Here is an 18,964-nt window from a genome sequence, read left to right as displayed (position 1 = left end):
ATAATGGGTTCACAATAGTTCTTCCTCAGATTAACTAAGGGCTACAACATATATATCATCAAGAACAACATATTCTGGGATTACAACAAGATTAAAGAGAGCAATGTTAGAGAAAAGCTCACAACACTGACAGCCCCGTTTTCTGTCAAAACAACCAGCTTCCACACCACCAATCTTCAATCCAACCGTTCAAAATGAAGAGTAACATGTCTAGAAGATTCTGTCCAAATCTCAGCTCGATCCAACGGTGAACGAACTGGAAATCGAAGAAAGAAGACAGACTGCTCTGCTGCCTCCTCTTCTTTCTTTCTCACGTTTTTCTCTTCTGTTTTTGCTCTCTTTTAATTTTGTTCTCCCTCTCTCTCTCGTCTACCTTCTACAGTGGCAGACACATTTAAATTAAAGAGGCAGCCAACTGCCTCTCTTCTTGATTAATGTGGTGGTCCCCCCATCACATGGTGCGGGACCACACACTACAAATTTTAGATTATAATTAAAAATAAAAAAGATAATAATTATTAACCTATGCTACTTTCTAGTTTTAGTACGAAATTTGGTCTTAGAATTTCAGTTATTTAAAAAATGTGTTTATGAATATGGCAGTTACAGGTTGAGAAACCAAAACTGCCATATTCATACTCTCTCTTAGACATTTTAAAAATGTGTGTAGATTTATTATTTTATTAGGTTACTTTAATGATAAATCAATATAGTATTTTTTTTATTATTGTTTTTTGGATTTTCATCTTGGAGAAACTCAATAGGATGAAAATATAATATTAATCAAACTTCAAATTATAATTATTTATCTATCGAGTTAAAATATATATATGACAATTCAGTAGTCTTTAATGAAATAAAAAAAAATGAAAAATGTTATTTATGTAATTGTAAGCACACTGTATTATATTACTTTACAAAAGAACGAAGGACATTCTTTGCATTAGGATGCTCCCACTCCACTACTGACTCCCACCATTCTTTTGGACTTGAATAGATATTTTTAAGAGAAGGGGAAGGAGATGGCTGGCCATTTTCATTCAACGGCAGACAAATTGGCATCCTCTTCAGCTCATCACAATCGATTACACAAATATATTCAAGAGAATTGCAAATCAGTTTTACACTGCAAATGCTTTTCAGTTCTGGTAACATATACAATTTTTAAGAGGTACATCAGTCAATGAGTTTAGAGTACAATGAACGCCATACCCCTTTCTTTCAAAACATCTATTATTTTATTAGGTTACTTTAATGATAAATCAATTTAGTATTTTTTTATTTTTTGGATTTTCATCTTGGAGAACCTCAATAGGATGAAAATATAATATTAATCAAACTTCAAATTATAATTAATAAGAATATCCTTGTTGTTTTAAAGGACTATTTTCATCATTCATATCGAAAAAACATATATTATGTTTTGCACGTGATTTTTAACAAAAATGATTGAAAGAATTGAATGTTATTGAATATGAGCAAATTTAAGGTTACAATCGATTAGTATTCTTACAACGGAAGGATTACCAGTACCCAAACTTTACAAAGGGACGAAGGACATCCTTTGCATTAGGATGCTCCCACTCCACTACTGTCTCCCACCATTCTTTTGGACTTGCTTCGATTTTTTTAAGAGAAGGGGGAGGAGATGGCTGGCCATTTTCAAGCAACGGAAGACAAATTGGCATCCTCTTCAGCTTCTTACAAAAACTTACCCTAATTTTTTTAAGAGAATTGCAAATCAGTTTTGCACTGCAAATGCTTTTCAGTTCTGGTAAAACAGACAATTTCAGAGTTTTTAACTTTGGGAGAATGAATTCCGTGATGGGATTGGAGGTGCGGCTTTCTTCATCTGTTGTTCCTATTATCTCCTCCATTTTCTCACAGCACCTCACTTCAATCCTTTCCAGGTTTACGAGGTTTGGCAGCAGCACAAGTGGGAACAGCTTCTTCATACTTTTACATCCACCACAATAAAACTCTTTAAGCCCAGAAAACATACCATTATATGATGGCAATGGTGGTGGAGCATAGCAGAACCAAGAAGATGAAACCAAGCTCTCCATGTTATTGCAATCCCGAATGTTGATGTCCTCCAGTTCAGTTGCATTCTCTAATGACAAAACATCACATAAACTTCTTGCATCGATGCGTTCACAAATCAGTCTTTGAATACCATTTAAGAACTTGACCTGAAAATCTCCATCTCTGTTGATACTCAAATTACACAACCCAACTGTTTTACTTGGAAAATCATTAATGTTTTCCCAATACAAGTAATCCACCATTCCTACTAAAATTTTATATGTGCTTAATGATTGAATCCCATCCCGAGATCTGAGATACTCCACAAAGTCAGATAAACCTTCGAAATGGCACTCCAAAGTTTCCAAATTTCTCAAGGATCCTACTTCCTTTCCTTTAACTGTTATCCCACTAGGAAACTCTTCTAGTACCAAGACTTGCAGGTGAGAGAGTTTTGGTAATATCCCGCTAGGAAACTCCTTTTCACCGCATCCATTCATTCTAAGATACCTCAGGTTGGTTAGGCATTCCATTCCTTGCGGCATATTTTCAAGTGCAGTACTAGAGTCTAGAGAGATCCAACCTCTTCAGTGCCCTGAGCTTCTTTAATGATGGAACATGTTTTAAATTGTCACACTCATTGAGCAATAACGCAGTGAGACTCACCAAATCAGAGACAGAGTCTGGCAAATTTTTAATAACTGTCCAGGACAGATCGAGGACCTTGAGCCCATGCAATTGCTTGAAAAATGAATCCTCAATAAATCCCAACCCTTCATTATCACATAGAAATACAGTTGACAGATTTGGACATTTTGGTGAATGGCTGGAAGGAATTCCTTCAAATCTGTTTTGCATTAGTGAAACTATCGTCAGGTTCTCCGTCCACTCCTCTGCATCTGGCAACTCTTTTAATTGTGCACCTGCTTTAACCATGTATTGAGGGCTCTCTACCAGTATATGGATGGCCATGTCTCTAATCAAGTCATGCATCTTGACATATCTACTACCTGTAGACATCATTTGAGCACTTTCCAATAGGCAGACATTTTCAAGTTTATTAAGCATCGTGTGGCCCTCGTCAAATGCATCTTTCATGCTCCTCATCGATCAAATAACCTATCAACCTCTCCCTCTTAATCCTATCATCTTCGGGAAATAATGCACAGTACAAGAGACATTGTTGTAGTGCTAAATCACCTAACCGATCATAACTAAACCTCAATAACTTGAATACTTCCTTGTCCTTAAATTCTGATTCTCTCAATTTCTTCAATGTATTTCTCCACTCATGCAGGTCATCCACTCCCCTCAAGCTTCTTGCCACTGTAATAATTCCCAATGGCAAACCAGCACATTCCCTTGCAATAGCTTTCGCAATTCCTTCCACTTCTCGTGAAAGTGCTATGTCACGTCCAAGTTTTTCCATGAACAAAGTCCAAGCTTCTCCCTCAGAAAGTGGTTTCACCTTGATTTTGCGGTGGCAAGCCATCCGATGACAAACCATTTCTGATCGAGTTGTCATAATCAACTTGCATCCTTTCAACTTCTCAGGAATTCCCACTTCCTCAAGCTCAAAATTGTTCCACAAATCATCTAAAATAAAAATCCATTTTTGTTTTTTCTTTAGTTCTTCTAACAATTTGGCAGCTCTATGCAGATCATCATCTTCTCTCGAAAGGTTTAGATGAAGTTGTGTAGCAATAAGATTCTGCAATCTATTAATGTTGAAATCTTGAGACACAGTCACCCACCAAACATGATCATAAATATCTAGTCTTTGTAGAAGCTCATTATGGATATGTTTTAGTATTGTTGTTTTACCAACTCCCCCATCCCATAAATACCAATGGTTGAGACTTCATCATCCATTAACAAAGACCATATCACCTTCGTATTCTCTTCAAATGCTTGACCCACTGGCTTTGTAGAGCTAGTAGGTAATGGAACTCCTCTAGTCTTGTTGTACTTCAGACTTTCAGAAGATCTAGCTCCTGCGCCAGCCTGCACTACTGATCTTCCACTATTTTCCACATCCTCCTCTTTCTGCACTGGTTGTGTCCTCACTCTAACCATATGCTGCTCATCATGACTAGTTACATCATTGTTTCCTGATGGAGCACAAGGTTGATCATAACATCTTCCAATGCCATGACAAAATTGGGATGAATCTCATCGAGGCTCCAGAGTCTGCACTTTCTCTGTTCTTGGTACAGTCTCAAATGCATCATGCTGAAAAGATCCTTCACCAGTGTTTTCCATGCCATTTTCCGCTTGTAGATGCGACTGAATTCTCTCTTCTCCTGGATCTTGTTCCATGCCCTGAACTCCCACTTGTATCCTTCTAGCTCCCCCTGCCATATTGCCAAGTACTGCATTGCTTTGTTCCAACGATCGATCCACTGGTTCTGTCCTCAGTCTGCTCTCGAGTGCCCCTTCGGAAACTCCATCTTCTTGTGCTCTCATTCCGGTCATGCTTACTACGTCGTTTCCTGCTATTGCATGTGAAGAAATCCTCTCTTCCACTACTCCGGGTTCTACAACCTGAACTTCTCTTTGTACCCTTCCAATTCCTCCTACCATTGTTGAAATTCCACAATCATTAACATTGATCGAACCTGCTGTGATTTTATGTCTTTTGTTGCCACCACACATAGCTTTCCAGGCTGCTTCTTGAACTTCTTTAGGCACCCCATGACAAATGGCAACATTATGCCCTTCCTCTCCTGATAAATGCCATTTGATCCTTGAAATGGAGGTTTTATTGGCAAATGTATGTGGACAAAACTTACACTTCATGCTACCATCAGTCCTATCTTCAATATAATTCCAAAATGGATCCTTTGATCTAACCATTTCGACCTATATAAAAAAAAAGGTAGGTCAAAATAAAGAATAAAAATTGATGCAAGTTACACCATATCCAGATGGATGAGAAACTACTACTTCAGTGTTGTTACCCATATTTTGCTATTAAAATTGATAGTTAGTTTATTGCACAATCATAGGAGGGAAAAAGACGACGATAATTCAGTTATACTTCTTACTTGTTGAGTATTTAAACCCCTAGTTTTGACTTTGCAGGGAAGTGCCAAGGCCAGGATTTGAGGCATTTGGCCTAGCAGTTTGATTTTGCAATCCTCGGACTTGGAGGTTATCCATCTGTGACCTATATATAAATGAAGTGATCATATTATAAAACCTTTCCATAATTGGTAGTCTCTCTTAAGCAGTAAAAGTTAATGGTGTTAAAACACAACAGCTAGAAGTCAATCAGTACCTAGGCACGAAGTTCTCTTGTTGCACATTGTCTATGTTAGGAATTACAGCAGCTTGATCGACTTGTCCTTGATTAGAAAAATATTGACTCCTGAATCCAAAATCATTTGCAAACAATATGTTTAGCTTGTTGGGTTCATGTTCAAGATATGATGTTTCTTTCCTGATTGAAAAACTAATTTTTTTTTTATAGAAAATACTAAACATAAAAAAGTGTATATATATTCGAGGTTAATACCATTGATTAAAAAAGTTTAAGGTAGGCACTCGATTGCTCATTGGTAACTGATAATTAGTCAATTGTTGGTCCCTAAATTAGCAACATTTGTTAGTAATTTCTTTATACACATGCATAATTCTTCGCTATTAATCCACTAAGCATTTGATATCATTTTAGCTTACCACAAAGGCATTGATGGTCCAGGCAGCATGGGATTGACACATTGAGGATCAAATAAATTAGGATTAGGCTGATACCTATATTCAAACATAATGAATTCACTGATAAGTACAACGACAAGAGGAAGAAGAAGAAGAAGAAGTTACATAATGATTGAAAAACTAAATTTTTTTTTCCAGAAAATACTAAACATGAAAAATTGGATACCTGGGAGCGGGCAAAGAAGGTCCAGGTTGATTGAATTCACCATGTTGTGATGTGGGTGCGTTCTGTGTCATATGTCCCGTCTGAGGTTGATGAATAAAGGAATTATGATGCCTTGATAGAGTTTGAGGCCAATTTTATATAAAACTTAATGATAAAAAAATATCATAAAAAAATGTCTAAATCTCCCATTGTTGTCTGTTTGTTTAACAATAAACAATTTGAAGATGCTCGAGATAAGAACATAAAAACTTTTTGTATAATACAAACACTTGCTAATTCAATGGACATTGCAGCAAATTGGAGTAAGAATTAGTACTCACCATGGTCACATTGTTCTGTCCATCTTGATCATTGCATAATATGGAGCTTTGGATGTCTGGAACCTCCGGTGGCAGCCTGCTTCCATGGACAGTGACATTATTAGTTTTTGTCAATAATAGGATAAACTGAAGTAACTAAATTGCAAGCAATCATCTTCTGATAAAATATGTTTAAGAATGACGTACGAGAGAAATAGTAATTCAAGATCGAACTCTGTCAAGTCATCCATAGAAGATGGTGGGAACCCTTCCATCTAACCACAAGTACAAGATGATTAGTACATACTGAGGTGAAAAAAGAACAGAAAGCACATAGCAAATTATATATATATATATATATATATATGAGTGGATTACTGAGGTAAATACATGAAAGATTAAATATGTCCCATTAATGAATGGCAGTCCCATTAATTGGAAAAGAAAAGGAGTTAAAAACACTACTTTACCTACCCAATTATGATGCTTAGAAGATGCCTAGAAAATGTAAATACATGAATATGAGAAACAATAATATACTTTGCTTTTTAAAATATTTTTTATTTAAAATAATTAAAATAATAATTTTTTTATTTTTTAAAATTTATTTTTAATAAAAAAATAATAATTTAAATGGAAAATAATTCAAAGTTTTTGAAAAGCATGTGCTCTAACAATAACAGATTAAATATGTGATTAATAGCATGTGATTAAAGGTTTTCAGTCGATGCCATTACATGCAGTCAAAGACTCCTTACTTTTAATAAACAAAACCTACACTCAATAATATGTCCTAGTTTTTCTAGGGGATTAATTTTTTTAAAATATAAAAATAAAATGTTAAGAGTGAAGAAAGTTTGTTGGCAATATTATTAAACCTGGTCAGGGGAGTTAATATTAAAATCTTCTAACCTAACTTTTTATTTAATTTAAATTTTTAATTAAATTATATGGAAATTAACTCAATTTAAATCGATCAATATCCAAATACAACTTAGAAAACTAGTAAAACATGGCTTAGCTTTTAAAAAAATTTCTAGACAATAATTTTTTTAAAAAAAAATATTGAAACAATAACAGATTTGATCCAACCATTTTGACCTATAGAAGAAAAAGAAAAAAAAAAGTCAAATATAGAATAAAAATCGGTCAAAATATGGAATAAAAATTAACGGATCAAGTTACCCTTATTTTGCTATTAAAATTGATAGTTAGTTTATAGCACAGTCAAAGGGGAAAAAAAGACGACAATAATTCAGTTATACTTCTTACTTGTTGAGTATTTAAACCCCTATTTTGACTTTGCAGGGAAGTGCCAAGGCCAGGATTTGAGGCATTTGGCCTAGCAGTTTGATTTTGCAATCCTCGGACTTGGAGATTATCCATCTGTGACCTATATATAAATGATGTGATCATATTATAAAACCTTTCGATAATTGGTGGTATCTAATTATCAAAAGGGTATTAATACGTAGTGTGTTAAAACACAACAGCTAGAGGTCAATCAGTACCTAGTAGAGTTGCCAAAGTGCCGAGGCACGATGTTCTCTTGTTGCATATTGTCTATGTTAGGAATTACAGCAGCTTGATCGTCTTGTCCTTGATTAGAAAGAAATGGACTCCTGAATCCAAAATCATTCGCAAGCAATATGAAGCATTACAAACTTATGATTATCTTGCTGGGTTCATGTCCAAGCTATGATGTTGCTTTCCTAATTGAAAAACTAATTTTTTTTTAACAGAAAATACTAAATATGAAAAATTGGATACCGGAGAGGAGGAAAAGAAGGTTCAGGTTGAATGAAGCCACCATGTTGTGAAGTGGTTGCGTTCGGTGTCATATAGTCATGTCCCGGCTGATTTGGTTCAGTTTGAGGCCAATTTGGTTCATTTTGGTTGATCCATGATGATGATGTTCCATTCAAACCTCCCATTGTTGTCTGTTTGTTAAACAATAAACAATTAGATAAATCTTTTTGTATAATACAAACACTTGCCAATTCAATGGACATTGTAGCAAATTGGAGTAGGCATGAGCACTCACCATGGTTTGAGGAAATGAAGGTGGAAACACAGTTGTTTGTTGAATACTATCGTTGATCACATTGTTATCCACCACCATGTTCTGTCCAACATGATCATTGCATAACATGAAGCTTTGGTTGACTGGAACCTCCGGTGGCGGCCTGCTTCCACAGTCAGTGACGACATTATATTGTTTTTTGGGAATAAAACGATAAACTGAAGAATAACTAAATTGCAAGCAATCATCTTCTGATAAAATATGCTTAAAAATGACGTACGAGAGAAGCTCAAGCTCCGACAGTAGTGATTGAAGATCGAACTGATTCGATGTAAAGTTGACATCATCCTCCATAGAAGATGGTAGGAACCCTTCCATCTGACCACAAGTAGAAGATGATTAGTACGTACAGAGGTTTAAAAAGAACAGAAAGCACAGATCAGAAAAGAACATATATATGACTTTCTTGTTTGTTAAAGAAATTCGGATGAAAAATAGGAAATATAAATGTTGTTGTTAATGATTTAACCCTTTGTATTTAAAGCTAAATTATCATACTCAAATTCTATCCTAAAACTCTAGAATGATAGATAGAAAGATGCAGAAGAGGATAGCTGTTGAAGAAAGCAGGGGAAGGAAGGTAGAAGAGCTGATTTTTTTGACGGGTGAACAAAAACAATCATGGCTGCTTAACTCAAATTGACAAAATCATTTACCTGGATTCAAGTGCTGGTTCGCTTGAGCAGTATTCAGCCAAAAAAAAAACAGAGAGAGAAATCACAGATCAGAGAAGAATATATGGCTTAGAAAAATAATAAAGTACTTGCAGTATACATAAATCTAGTTCGCACTGATCATGAGATGGGAAAGGAAAATAGGGAATTCTATTGTGGGATGAGATGTGGAAGAGAATTTACATACTATTATTTATTAGTAAGGTCGCCTCAATAATAATTAATTAACGCGTGGACGCGCTCCAATGTTGAAGTTTCGAAGAAGCTGCCAAGAAAATGTAAACACATGAAATTTTCTAAAAAGAATAGCATATTTCTGCATGCTGTGAATTTTTTTAAAAAATATTTTTTATTTAAAAATATATTAAAATAATTTTTTAAAATAATTTATTTTTTATCAACACATCAAAATAATCTAAAAATATTAAAAAATTATTTTTAAAAAACAACTGTAAAGATAAATCAGCTCTGACAAGGCTAGATTAAGTGTGCAAATGATAGTGAGGCTCCAAATCTAATTACGTAGCAATTACTAATTGGGATACAAAGAAATTAAAAGACAAATTAAAGGTTTTGAGTCAACCAATATTCGCTTGCAGGTGTGTTTGGTAATTTTTTTATTTTGTAAAATTTATTTTTAATATTATTATATTAAAATAATCTAAAAATACTAAAAACAAAATTTAAAAAGATACATCAGTCAATGTACAATGAACGTCATACCCCTCTCTTTCAAAACATCTCGTCATCGAACTTTTCCATACCCATGAAAATTTATTTTCTTCCCAACTCCCTTCTACAAATGTATATTTTAGCCCTCGATCTATAAAGTATGATTTGCTTTCCAATCTGCACGCCAGTTTTTCATTAGCACAAAGATGATAGTTTTTTTTTTTTTTTTGCCAAAAATTATCAACCAATAATTTTCCATATTTTTCCGAGTTTTTCAGTGACTTTTTGTCAGTTAAAAATACAAAGATTTTTGTGGTGATTGTAGCCCGACTTTGGGGTATCGAGTCTCCACGGAGACAAATTAAAAAAATAGAAAAAAATTACTATTTTAAGTGCGTCCAGGCTGGTTCAAAGTGAATTTCACGACTCCTGGGCCTTGACTTGTCTGTGAGAGCTTCAACTCTACATTGAAATGTTTTTTCTTAATAGCTTCATAATAAGCATAATAAGCTTATTGAAATAAACTATTATGATAAAATTTAAAATAAAAATAATTTTTTAAAAAAAAACAGAGAAACGCGGTGTTTTCTCTATTGGTACATGGTAAAAGTCTGAGCATATTTATTTATTTATTTATTTATTTTTATTTTAATAATAGTCCTATTATTTCTACCACCTAGAAATCGAGAATGCTAGTTTCATTCATCAAGATTATAAATCCTGTATTTAGATAAATTAGTAGAAAGGACAAAAACCCTAGTGCAAAAGAGCTATAAACTAGCCCACCAAATCATTCCCAGAGAAGCACAAGCCAGAAACAAATCATACGGGGTTTAACAATTATATATGCTCTTGTCTTTAACTTTACTTTGAAGTGTATAAACTTTCACACTCGTGTGTGTGTGTGTGTGTGTGTGAAGCTTTGTGGTGGCTAAAGATTACATTTTGGAAAGTTGAATCAACAATATTGCCTGTGCTTGTCAAGGAATTAACATCCCAAATTTTACCACTAATATTGCCTGCCTGTGCTTGTCAAGGAAAAAGATTGACTGTAGAGAAAAATTTAATGAACGTCATCCTCGTGGATGCTATGATCTGTAATTATTGGCAAGGCTTTAATAATCACAGCAGCAGAAGATTGAAGAAAGAGGAGGCCTACGCATTTAATTAATTTGGACTTCCTCGTGGATGCTATTCCTTCCAATATGGACTCAAATCGTTTTATATCACTGCTAGGCAGATAGCAGAAGGTGAAACCCGAGTCACATGTTTCAAAAATTAGTTTGATTTACTTTTAGTTTTTTTTTCATTTAAAAAATTATATTTTTTCAATATTTTTTAATATTAGGATATGAGGTGAGTTTCATGATTTTGTTTATTATTTTATAGAGTTATTTCGGTTTAATATCCTGTTCACGACATAATCAAGTTAACCTAGATTTCTTTTTCTAAAGGAGGCAGCCCCACTTTTCATCACGTCTCCATGGTCCACACGTTTTCATCAAAACCTAGATTTTAGGACTTCTGTGGCAGCGACGTACATGCTTTAGTTCTTCTTTTTTTGAAATCCTCATCAGAGACTAATTTGTAGCCCTTCAAGAAACCTTTTCAACGCGTCAAGAATCACAGCAATCCGACATGTGAGTGGAAAGTTGTGATTAAAGTACTTAAAAGTGCATTCAGGCTGTTTCCAAGAAAAAAAAACTTTACTACTTTAAGTGCGTCCAGGATGGTTCAAAGTGAATTTCACGACTCTGGACCTTGACTTACCCTTTAATTTCAATTATTTTTATTCACATTTTTGCATTTTATTCCAATGATAGAACATTTAGAATGCAATATCGTGCACTCATCAAAACCCCAGGAACGCCATCAAGCTTTAGCTTCAAACAACCATAGGGAGCTTCAGTGCAGTAGAAAACTTCAACATCTACTGTGAAGCTTGATTTGCTATCCAATCTGCACACCGGTTTTCCATTGATACGAAGATACTGTACGTGTTTTTGTTGCCGGAAAGTTGTCGACCAATAATTTTTTATCTTTTTCAAAGTTTTTTTTGTTGCTTTCTTTCTTTCATCTTGAACCAAAAAACGAACAACATGAAAATGAATAATATGAAATTTTAAATCAAAATTAAAATTAAAAATAAAAGATGCAAAAACTCTAGGGATCAAAATTTTAAAAATCATCTCCCCAACATTACTATTTTAAGTGCGTGCAGGCTGGTTCAAAGTGAATTTCACGACTCTGGGCCTTGACTTGTCTGTGAGAGCTTCATAATAAGCATAATAAGCTTATTGAAATAAATTATTATAATGAAATTAAAAGCAAAAATGCTTAAAAAAAAAACAGAGAGACGCCGTGTTTTCTCTATTGGTACATGGTAAAAGTCTGAGCTGACTTTTTTTTAATTTTAATTTTAATTTAATAATAGTCCTGTTATTTCTACCGCCAAGAAATCAAGAACGCTAGTTTCATTAAGAGCCCGTTCGGCTCTGCGGCTGTGTTTTTTTTAAAACACAGTTGTAGCCGTTTGGTTACTAAAAAAAGCAGTTTACTGTTCACTGGGTCCCACCTGTTTTCTGCGTTGGAAACGCAGTATTTGCAAAGCAAGAATTACATGCTTTTTTTGCACTGTTCACGTAATTGCACTGTTCAATGAACAATGCAATTAACATAAACAGCGCAAAATGATGCACTGTTCATGAACAGTGCACGAAAAGTGCACTGTTCATGTTAAAAATAGTGAACAGTGCACTTTTCTTGCACTGTTCACTTGCACTGCGTGAATATTATTATTATTATTTTATTTTTTTTAGTGTGTTAAGTTTTTTTTTTTGTTAATTTTTTTTAAAAAAACTAATTTAGAGTGAATTTTATACATGATAATATTTTATCTAATTTTATTACACGCTAAAAAATTATGGAAACTGTATTTCTTGTCAGATAAATTTTGTACGTAATGGAATTGTAGATAGTTTAATAGAACAATAAATTTTTTTATATATAAAGTATGATTTATTTCATAATGTTACCGCAATAGTTAAATCCACAATATTTAAATTAAAAACCATCAATATTAATTTATATTTTTTTAAATTATTTTATAACCTCAATTTCAAAAACATTCTTAACCAAACACATTAAACTACTTTTTCTTCAACCTCAATTTCAACCACAGTTTTAACCAAACACCTATTTTTTCAAACCAATCACAACTAAAAGTACTTTTTATAAAACAATTTTTTTTAAACAACAACCACAACAACTACCGCAATACCAAATACACTCTAAAAAAATTCTAAAGCCTATATTTAGATAAATTAGCAGAAAGGACAAAAACCCTAGTGCAAAAGGCCTATAAACTAGCCCAACAAATCATACCCCGAGAAGCAAAAGCCAGAAACAAGCTACCTCAATTCTTGCTACACCTGGCTAAGAAATGCAGCATGCCCACTTGGAATTATACAGCGTCCAAATTCCATGGCAAATAATTGGTTGGAATTGTTTTCCGAGGGGTCATTTTAAAATCTGAAAATAAAAACAGAAAATAGATCCAGCAAATGATTCCAAATATCTTCTAAATAGAAGAATGAATTATGTTTTTTTTATTTACCGTAAGGAAAGATATTAATGATTTTTTTAAAAAAAATCAATTTAAAAAATATATAACAAGTCAAAATCTAAACTTAAAACCTAGTCGAAGAACTGTGGCAAAAACAGTTTAAGGATTCCAACCTAACACATCAATGTGGAGAGGTTGAATTTTGTCTTGTATACTTGTGATTATTTTTTCTCGGTATCATTTTTACAAAAAAAACTATTATTATTATATGAAATCAATAAAAATTCTCTCACCAATCATTCATGGAAAATTCAACTTTTTTAATATAAAAAGTATTTTTATTAAAGAGGTTGAATTTTTAAGTTGTTGGTGAATTGACTTCTAATGTCAAAACTATTGATGATTATTTTTATATATATATATATATACACCACACAAGTTAATTAAATTGGACCTAATTTATTGGACCGATATATGAATTCGTTATGAAGTGAGATTCACCACACCAGTTAATTAAATTATTTTTATTTACATAAAATTTATATTTTTTTTAACTAATATTAACAAATTACAGTGTAGAAATCTTAAATTGATTGATGAATGATTTTATTTTTCAAGTTATCATTTAAGATTTTAATATATTTAATAGTTCGAAAATTACATTTATTGTTGGAACTTGAAAAATTATGAAGAAATTATAGTTTCATTGGCTAAGAAATGCAGCATGCCCACTTGGAATTATACGTCATCCAAATTCCAGGGTAAATAATAATTCCAGCATTAGATTAATTAATTACACTTTATTAGTTATTTTTTTAGATACAATTTTAAAGATGAAGAGATACAATCCGAGGTGAAAATATTCTTATTATTTGTTTGGCTTCAAATTAATGTTTTTTTTAATATTTTTGCATTATTTTGATATACTAATATAAAATATAAATATTATTTCAATAAATTTCCAAACAAAAAATACTTTGAAAAAAATCATTACTACAATATCAAATATTATCTTAGTCCATGATAGTATATTTGCCTTTTCAATTTAAAAAAAAAAACAAATAAAAATAAAATTCAAGATTTGTGTTTGTTTGGCAACATGATGTAATATGGTTATACCTTTATTTTGCCAATAAAAACATAAAAAATAATGTTTTTGTTATGGTCCATCACCTTACCAAACAATGTTCTAATTGACTCAGATTTTTTAAATAACTTAATTTCATGATAAAATTTGTTTTTGAATATATATCTTCCAAATCCTTACTAAATTATGAGAAAGTAACATTATAATATTTTTAAATCTGTTTAAATTTTTTGGTTTAAGATAATTTTTTAATATTATATGTCATTTATTAAGTTAATTCAAATTAATTATTTTTATTAAAATAATATCATTTTATTTTTTTAATTAATCTAATCAGATATAAACTAAGTTTGATTGGATCGATCAAATTTTATCAAATTAATATCTTATAACCGCTATTATAATTCCAAACATATGCTTATGATTTGCTATCCAATCTGCACATGATTTTTCCATTAATACAAAGATCGTGTTTTTTTGTTGTTGAAAAATTATCAACCAATAACTTTTTATCTTTTTCCAAGCTTTTTGGTGATTTTTTTAATCTCAAATTCATGAACGAAAAAGGTAGCAGCGTGAAGCCTCGCCAAAAGCCCAAGATTAAAAATCACCAACATCACCCCCAGCAGATTGGAAAAATGCTCATAACCATTCCGGAAAAAACACACCTAGGCTACTATGAAAGTGGAAATAAATCGATATTAATCATCAAACAAATCGTTAGCAGAAACCACAAATAAATAAATAAATTGTTCATGCTACTCCATCTTATTGATGGGAATGACTTTTGACCAGCATACATAGGTAATGACTCTACTAAAATTACCTGACAAATTATCAGGCTTATAAAAAAACTTAATAAAATCAGAAAAAAAATCATTTTTATTCAATAAAATGGAGAAGAAAACTCAGCTAATAAATGTTCAATTCACTTTCCAGCCGAAAATAAAGAATAAAAGTATTTTTATTCAATAATACTTCTTGGCTCACAAATAAGCTGCCAACAATTATATGAGAATCAAATCTCTCCGATCACATGGTCGTTTAAAATGCTCAGCATTCAGAAAGCAAATTTACAGAATAAAAAGTCTAGTAAACTTCTTGATTTAGTGCAACAAGATAATGTAAACAAAATGTAACAGTTCAACTCACTTTTTCTCGAAAAAGGATCCAAATCCTCTGTCACCAATAACTTCTGGATTCCTAGGTCAACTCTATTCGACAAGCATCCCTCAAATGGGTTGGAAAAGATACCAGAGGGAAGAAAATTATAAGCAATAGTAGCAGAGAATATAGAGAGCATTATCTTAGCAGAAAAAAGTGATATAATGACAAGAAAAGCTCATCCTAACTTCCCTAGCTAGTTCTTATGATGGCAGTTTCAGGTTTAGAAACCAAAACTCATCTTCTGTGTAGTAGTTTTACTGAAATTCATTGAGGTAGAAGAATACTTTTAACATGTTTACGATATTTGTTGTGATTTGGATTGACCAGAATTCAAGAATGTTCGAAGAGATGCGATGAAATGAATGGATCTTCTATTTCCTGTATTATGCTATGGAGATGAGTTAATCTTCATTGTGAAAATGTTCCTAAATTCTTACATTTTTATTAACATTAAGAGATGAAGAGGAGTTGCGTATGGAGGTGAAGGTATAATTAATGCAGCCAACAAAATGATACAGAATAAGCTCAGATCAAGAGAACAATCGACACAATTGTCCCTTCCACTTTTTGTCTCTCTTCCTTGAACTCAGAACTTAGCATCTATCCCTTTTATTCAGACAAAACCACCAGGCACAAAGTAGAAAACTTCATTTTGATATATATTTTTGTAAATGGACAGAAAAAACAACTTTATGTTGTTCATAAAGACAAAAAAAAAACTTAAAAAATACAAATTAAAAAATCTTGAGGAGTTGATTAACCAATCCTTTTAGTTTTTTTTTTGTTTCTATAAATACAGAAAAAACTTAAAAATACAGATTAAAAAATCTTGACGAATGTAGAAAAATAGAATGAATTTTTGTAGTAGGAAAATAGATAGAGGTATGAAATTTTATTCTAAATATATCCTTATAAAAATTTCAAAATTCCAAGTCATGTAATTCGATTGTCATTCTTTTTTTAAATTGTCTTCTCTCTTTAATTTGTTTTTCTTATATATTTTAAAAGAATAATTTATTGCTAGTTAATGATATAAGATGATTTGTACTGATGAATAGACATATTACTTTATTAGGTTACTTTAATGATAAATCAATATATTGTTTTTTATTATTTTTTGGATTTTTATCTTGGAGAAACTCAATAGGATGAAAATATAATATTAATTAAACTTCAAATTATAATTACTTATCTATCGAGTTAAAAAATATATATATGAATAGTCTTAAAAAGATAATGAAATAAATAAAAAAATGAAAAATGTTATTTATGTAATTGTAAGAACACAATATAAAAAAGAAATATTTCATATTAATAAACGCTCTTTCTATGAATTCATGTTAGGCTTCGATTTTTCTTTGAAATATGGAATTGGCAATACAATTTCAAACCGACCCAAATCCAACCATTGAGCATCTTTAATCCAAAAGCATCATGCAAGTAATTTTAATATCAATTAATAAAAATATCCTTGTTGATTTAAAGGACTATTTTCATCATTCATAAAAAAATAATAATTTAAAAAGAAAAAAATTCAAAGTTTTTGAAAAACGTGTGCTTTAACAATGTTTTAAATATTAAAGATGTGATTAATTAAGAGCAGGTGATTGCTTTTGTTTTTAGTTGTTTTTTAAAAAAGATAAATAGATTTTTTTAATGTTTTTTTATAATTTTAATATATTAATATTAAAAATAAAATAAATAAATTTTAAAAAATAAAAAAACAATTATTGAACATGAAGCGAATCTGATTACGTAACAATTACTAATAGGGAAAAAATTAGAAGACAAATTAAAGGTTTTCAATCGTTGCCGTTACCAATCTGTTGCTGATTAGAGGCACACGCAGTCACAGACTCCATCCTTGCTTTACAAAACCTAGTGCTAGTCAAAGACTCCATCCTTACTTTTAATGAACAAAACCTAGTGCTAGTTTTGGTGGCTAGTGTTTTTCCGTGCTGGATTAATTTTTTTAAAATATTAAATCAGTAAATTAATATAATTTGAGTTATTATAACAAACCTGTAAATTATATTAATCTTATAAAAAACATAATAAAAATAAATAAATTACAAAGTTGAATTTTAAATCAGCCCACTAATAAAAAAAACAAAAAAAAAAACAAAACACATTAGATTACTTATTATAATTTACAATGAAATAGGTGTGAATAAATAGGTGTTCTCCCAAGTCTCTTAGCTTTTCTTTTAATGAAAATTAATAACTGTATAATATCTTTCTTATGGATTCTTTATCGTTGCTAAATTAAAATATTTTTTTTTATCTACAACTATGTGAAACTTTTTTAAAATAAAAATATTTTAAAAAACATTGTTATTTTAGTTTTTTTTAAAATAAATACCATCGTTTTAGTTTTTATAAATAAATAATATGATGTGGTTTTGTTTTTTACTCAGGTTAATCAGTTAATATGTGAGTCAACCAGTACGTCTCTTAACTATTCGTTATTAGTAATCAAAATATTTTTTTTATTTTTAATATTAATATATTAAAAAATATTAATTTAATATTTTTTTAAAATAAACAAATTTTTAAATGCACTCAAATTTAATATTTTTTTAAAATAAACAGATTTTTAAATGCACTCAAACATAATTCCAAAAATAAAAATAAATTATATTTTAATTGCGGGCATAGCAATCTTGGCAGTACCGTTGTTGTTTGGACTTCGAGAATGATAAAACAAAAGAGTTGGAATAATTGGAAATCTGAACAATTTCGCTACACATCACTGTATTAGCCATTCCTTTCCTTGCCTGCTCTCCTTTTTCTTTTTTTTTCTTTTTTTTTTCTCTGGCGCAATTGCCAACAAATATCCCTTTTTCTAAAGGAAGCAGCCCTCCTTTTTCATCACGTCTCCATGATCCCCGTGTACATGCTTTAGGAGTTCTTCTTTCGAAATCCTCATTAGAGGCTAATTTGTAGCCCTTTAAGACACCTTTCCAACACGTCAAGAATCACAGCAATCTGATATGTGAGTGAAAAGTTGTGATTAAAATACTTAAGTGTATCCAGGCTGGTTTCAAGTGAATTTCACGACTCCTTTGAATTTGATTGGGCCTTGACTTGCTCTTCTATAAACTCTGAAATCAAACATAAAGACCTGTTCAAGAGTATATCAAAGTAAATAGAAATTTAATTCAAAAATACACATTAATTTCTATTATTTCTATTCACATTTTAGCATTTTATTTCAATAATAGAGCATTTAAGGATGTTTGAGAGTACAATATCAATTATTTTTCAAAATATCTTTTATTTGGCAATGTATCAAAATAATATTTTATTATTATTTTTAAAAAATTATTTTTAATATCAACACATCAAAACAATTTGAAAACACAAAAAAATAATTAAATTAAAAATTAAAAAAATTAATATAAAATTAACAGAAAGGACAAAAATCCTATAAACTAGCCCAATAAATCATACCCAGAGAAGCAAAAGCCAGAAACAAGCTACCTCAATTCCTGCTCCACCTATTG

At 31.3% G+C, this 18,964-nt stretch overlaps 1 protein-coding gene and 1 pseudogene across 1 annotated transcript in view; both read right to left on the bottom strand.

Annotated features, from left to right (window-relative positions):
* The window catches only part of LOC18108053 (uncharacterized), a 257,452-nt gene that overhangs the window by 32,710 nt on the left and 205,778 nt on the right, over positions 1-18,964 (bottom strand). Inside the window, exons 19-20 of the mRNA XM_052449711.1 lie at positions 7,483-7,603; positions 6,418-6,485 (exon numbers count right to left, since the gene is read on the bottom strand). Of these exons, the coding sequence (XP_052305671.1) occupies positions 6,418-6,485; positions 7,483-7,603 (189 nt within the window). The remainder of the gene's footprint in view (positions 1-6,417; positions 6,486-7,482; positions 7,604-18,964) is intronic.
* Positions 1-18,964, bottom strand: part of LOC18109910 (probable disease resistance protein At4g27220) — a 173,184-nt pseudogene that overhangs the window by 15,519 nt on the left and 138,701 nt on the right.

This window comes from Populus trichocarpa, chromosome 19 (assembly GCF_000002775.5).
Source record: "Populus trichocarpa isolate Nisqually-1 chromosome 19, P.trichocarpa_v4.1, whole genome shotgun sequence".
Lineage (NCBI taxonomy): Eukaryota > Viridiplantae > Streptophyta > Magnoliopsida > Malpighiales > Salicaceae > Populus > Populus trichocarpa.
Note: the sequence above shows the minus strand (reverse complement) of the source record. Positions and strands in the feature narration are given on the sequence as shown.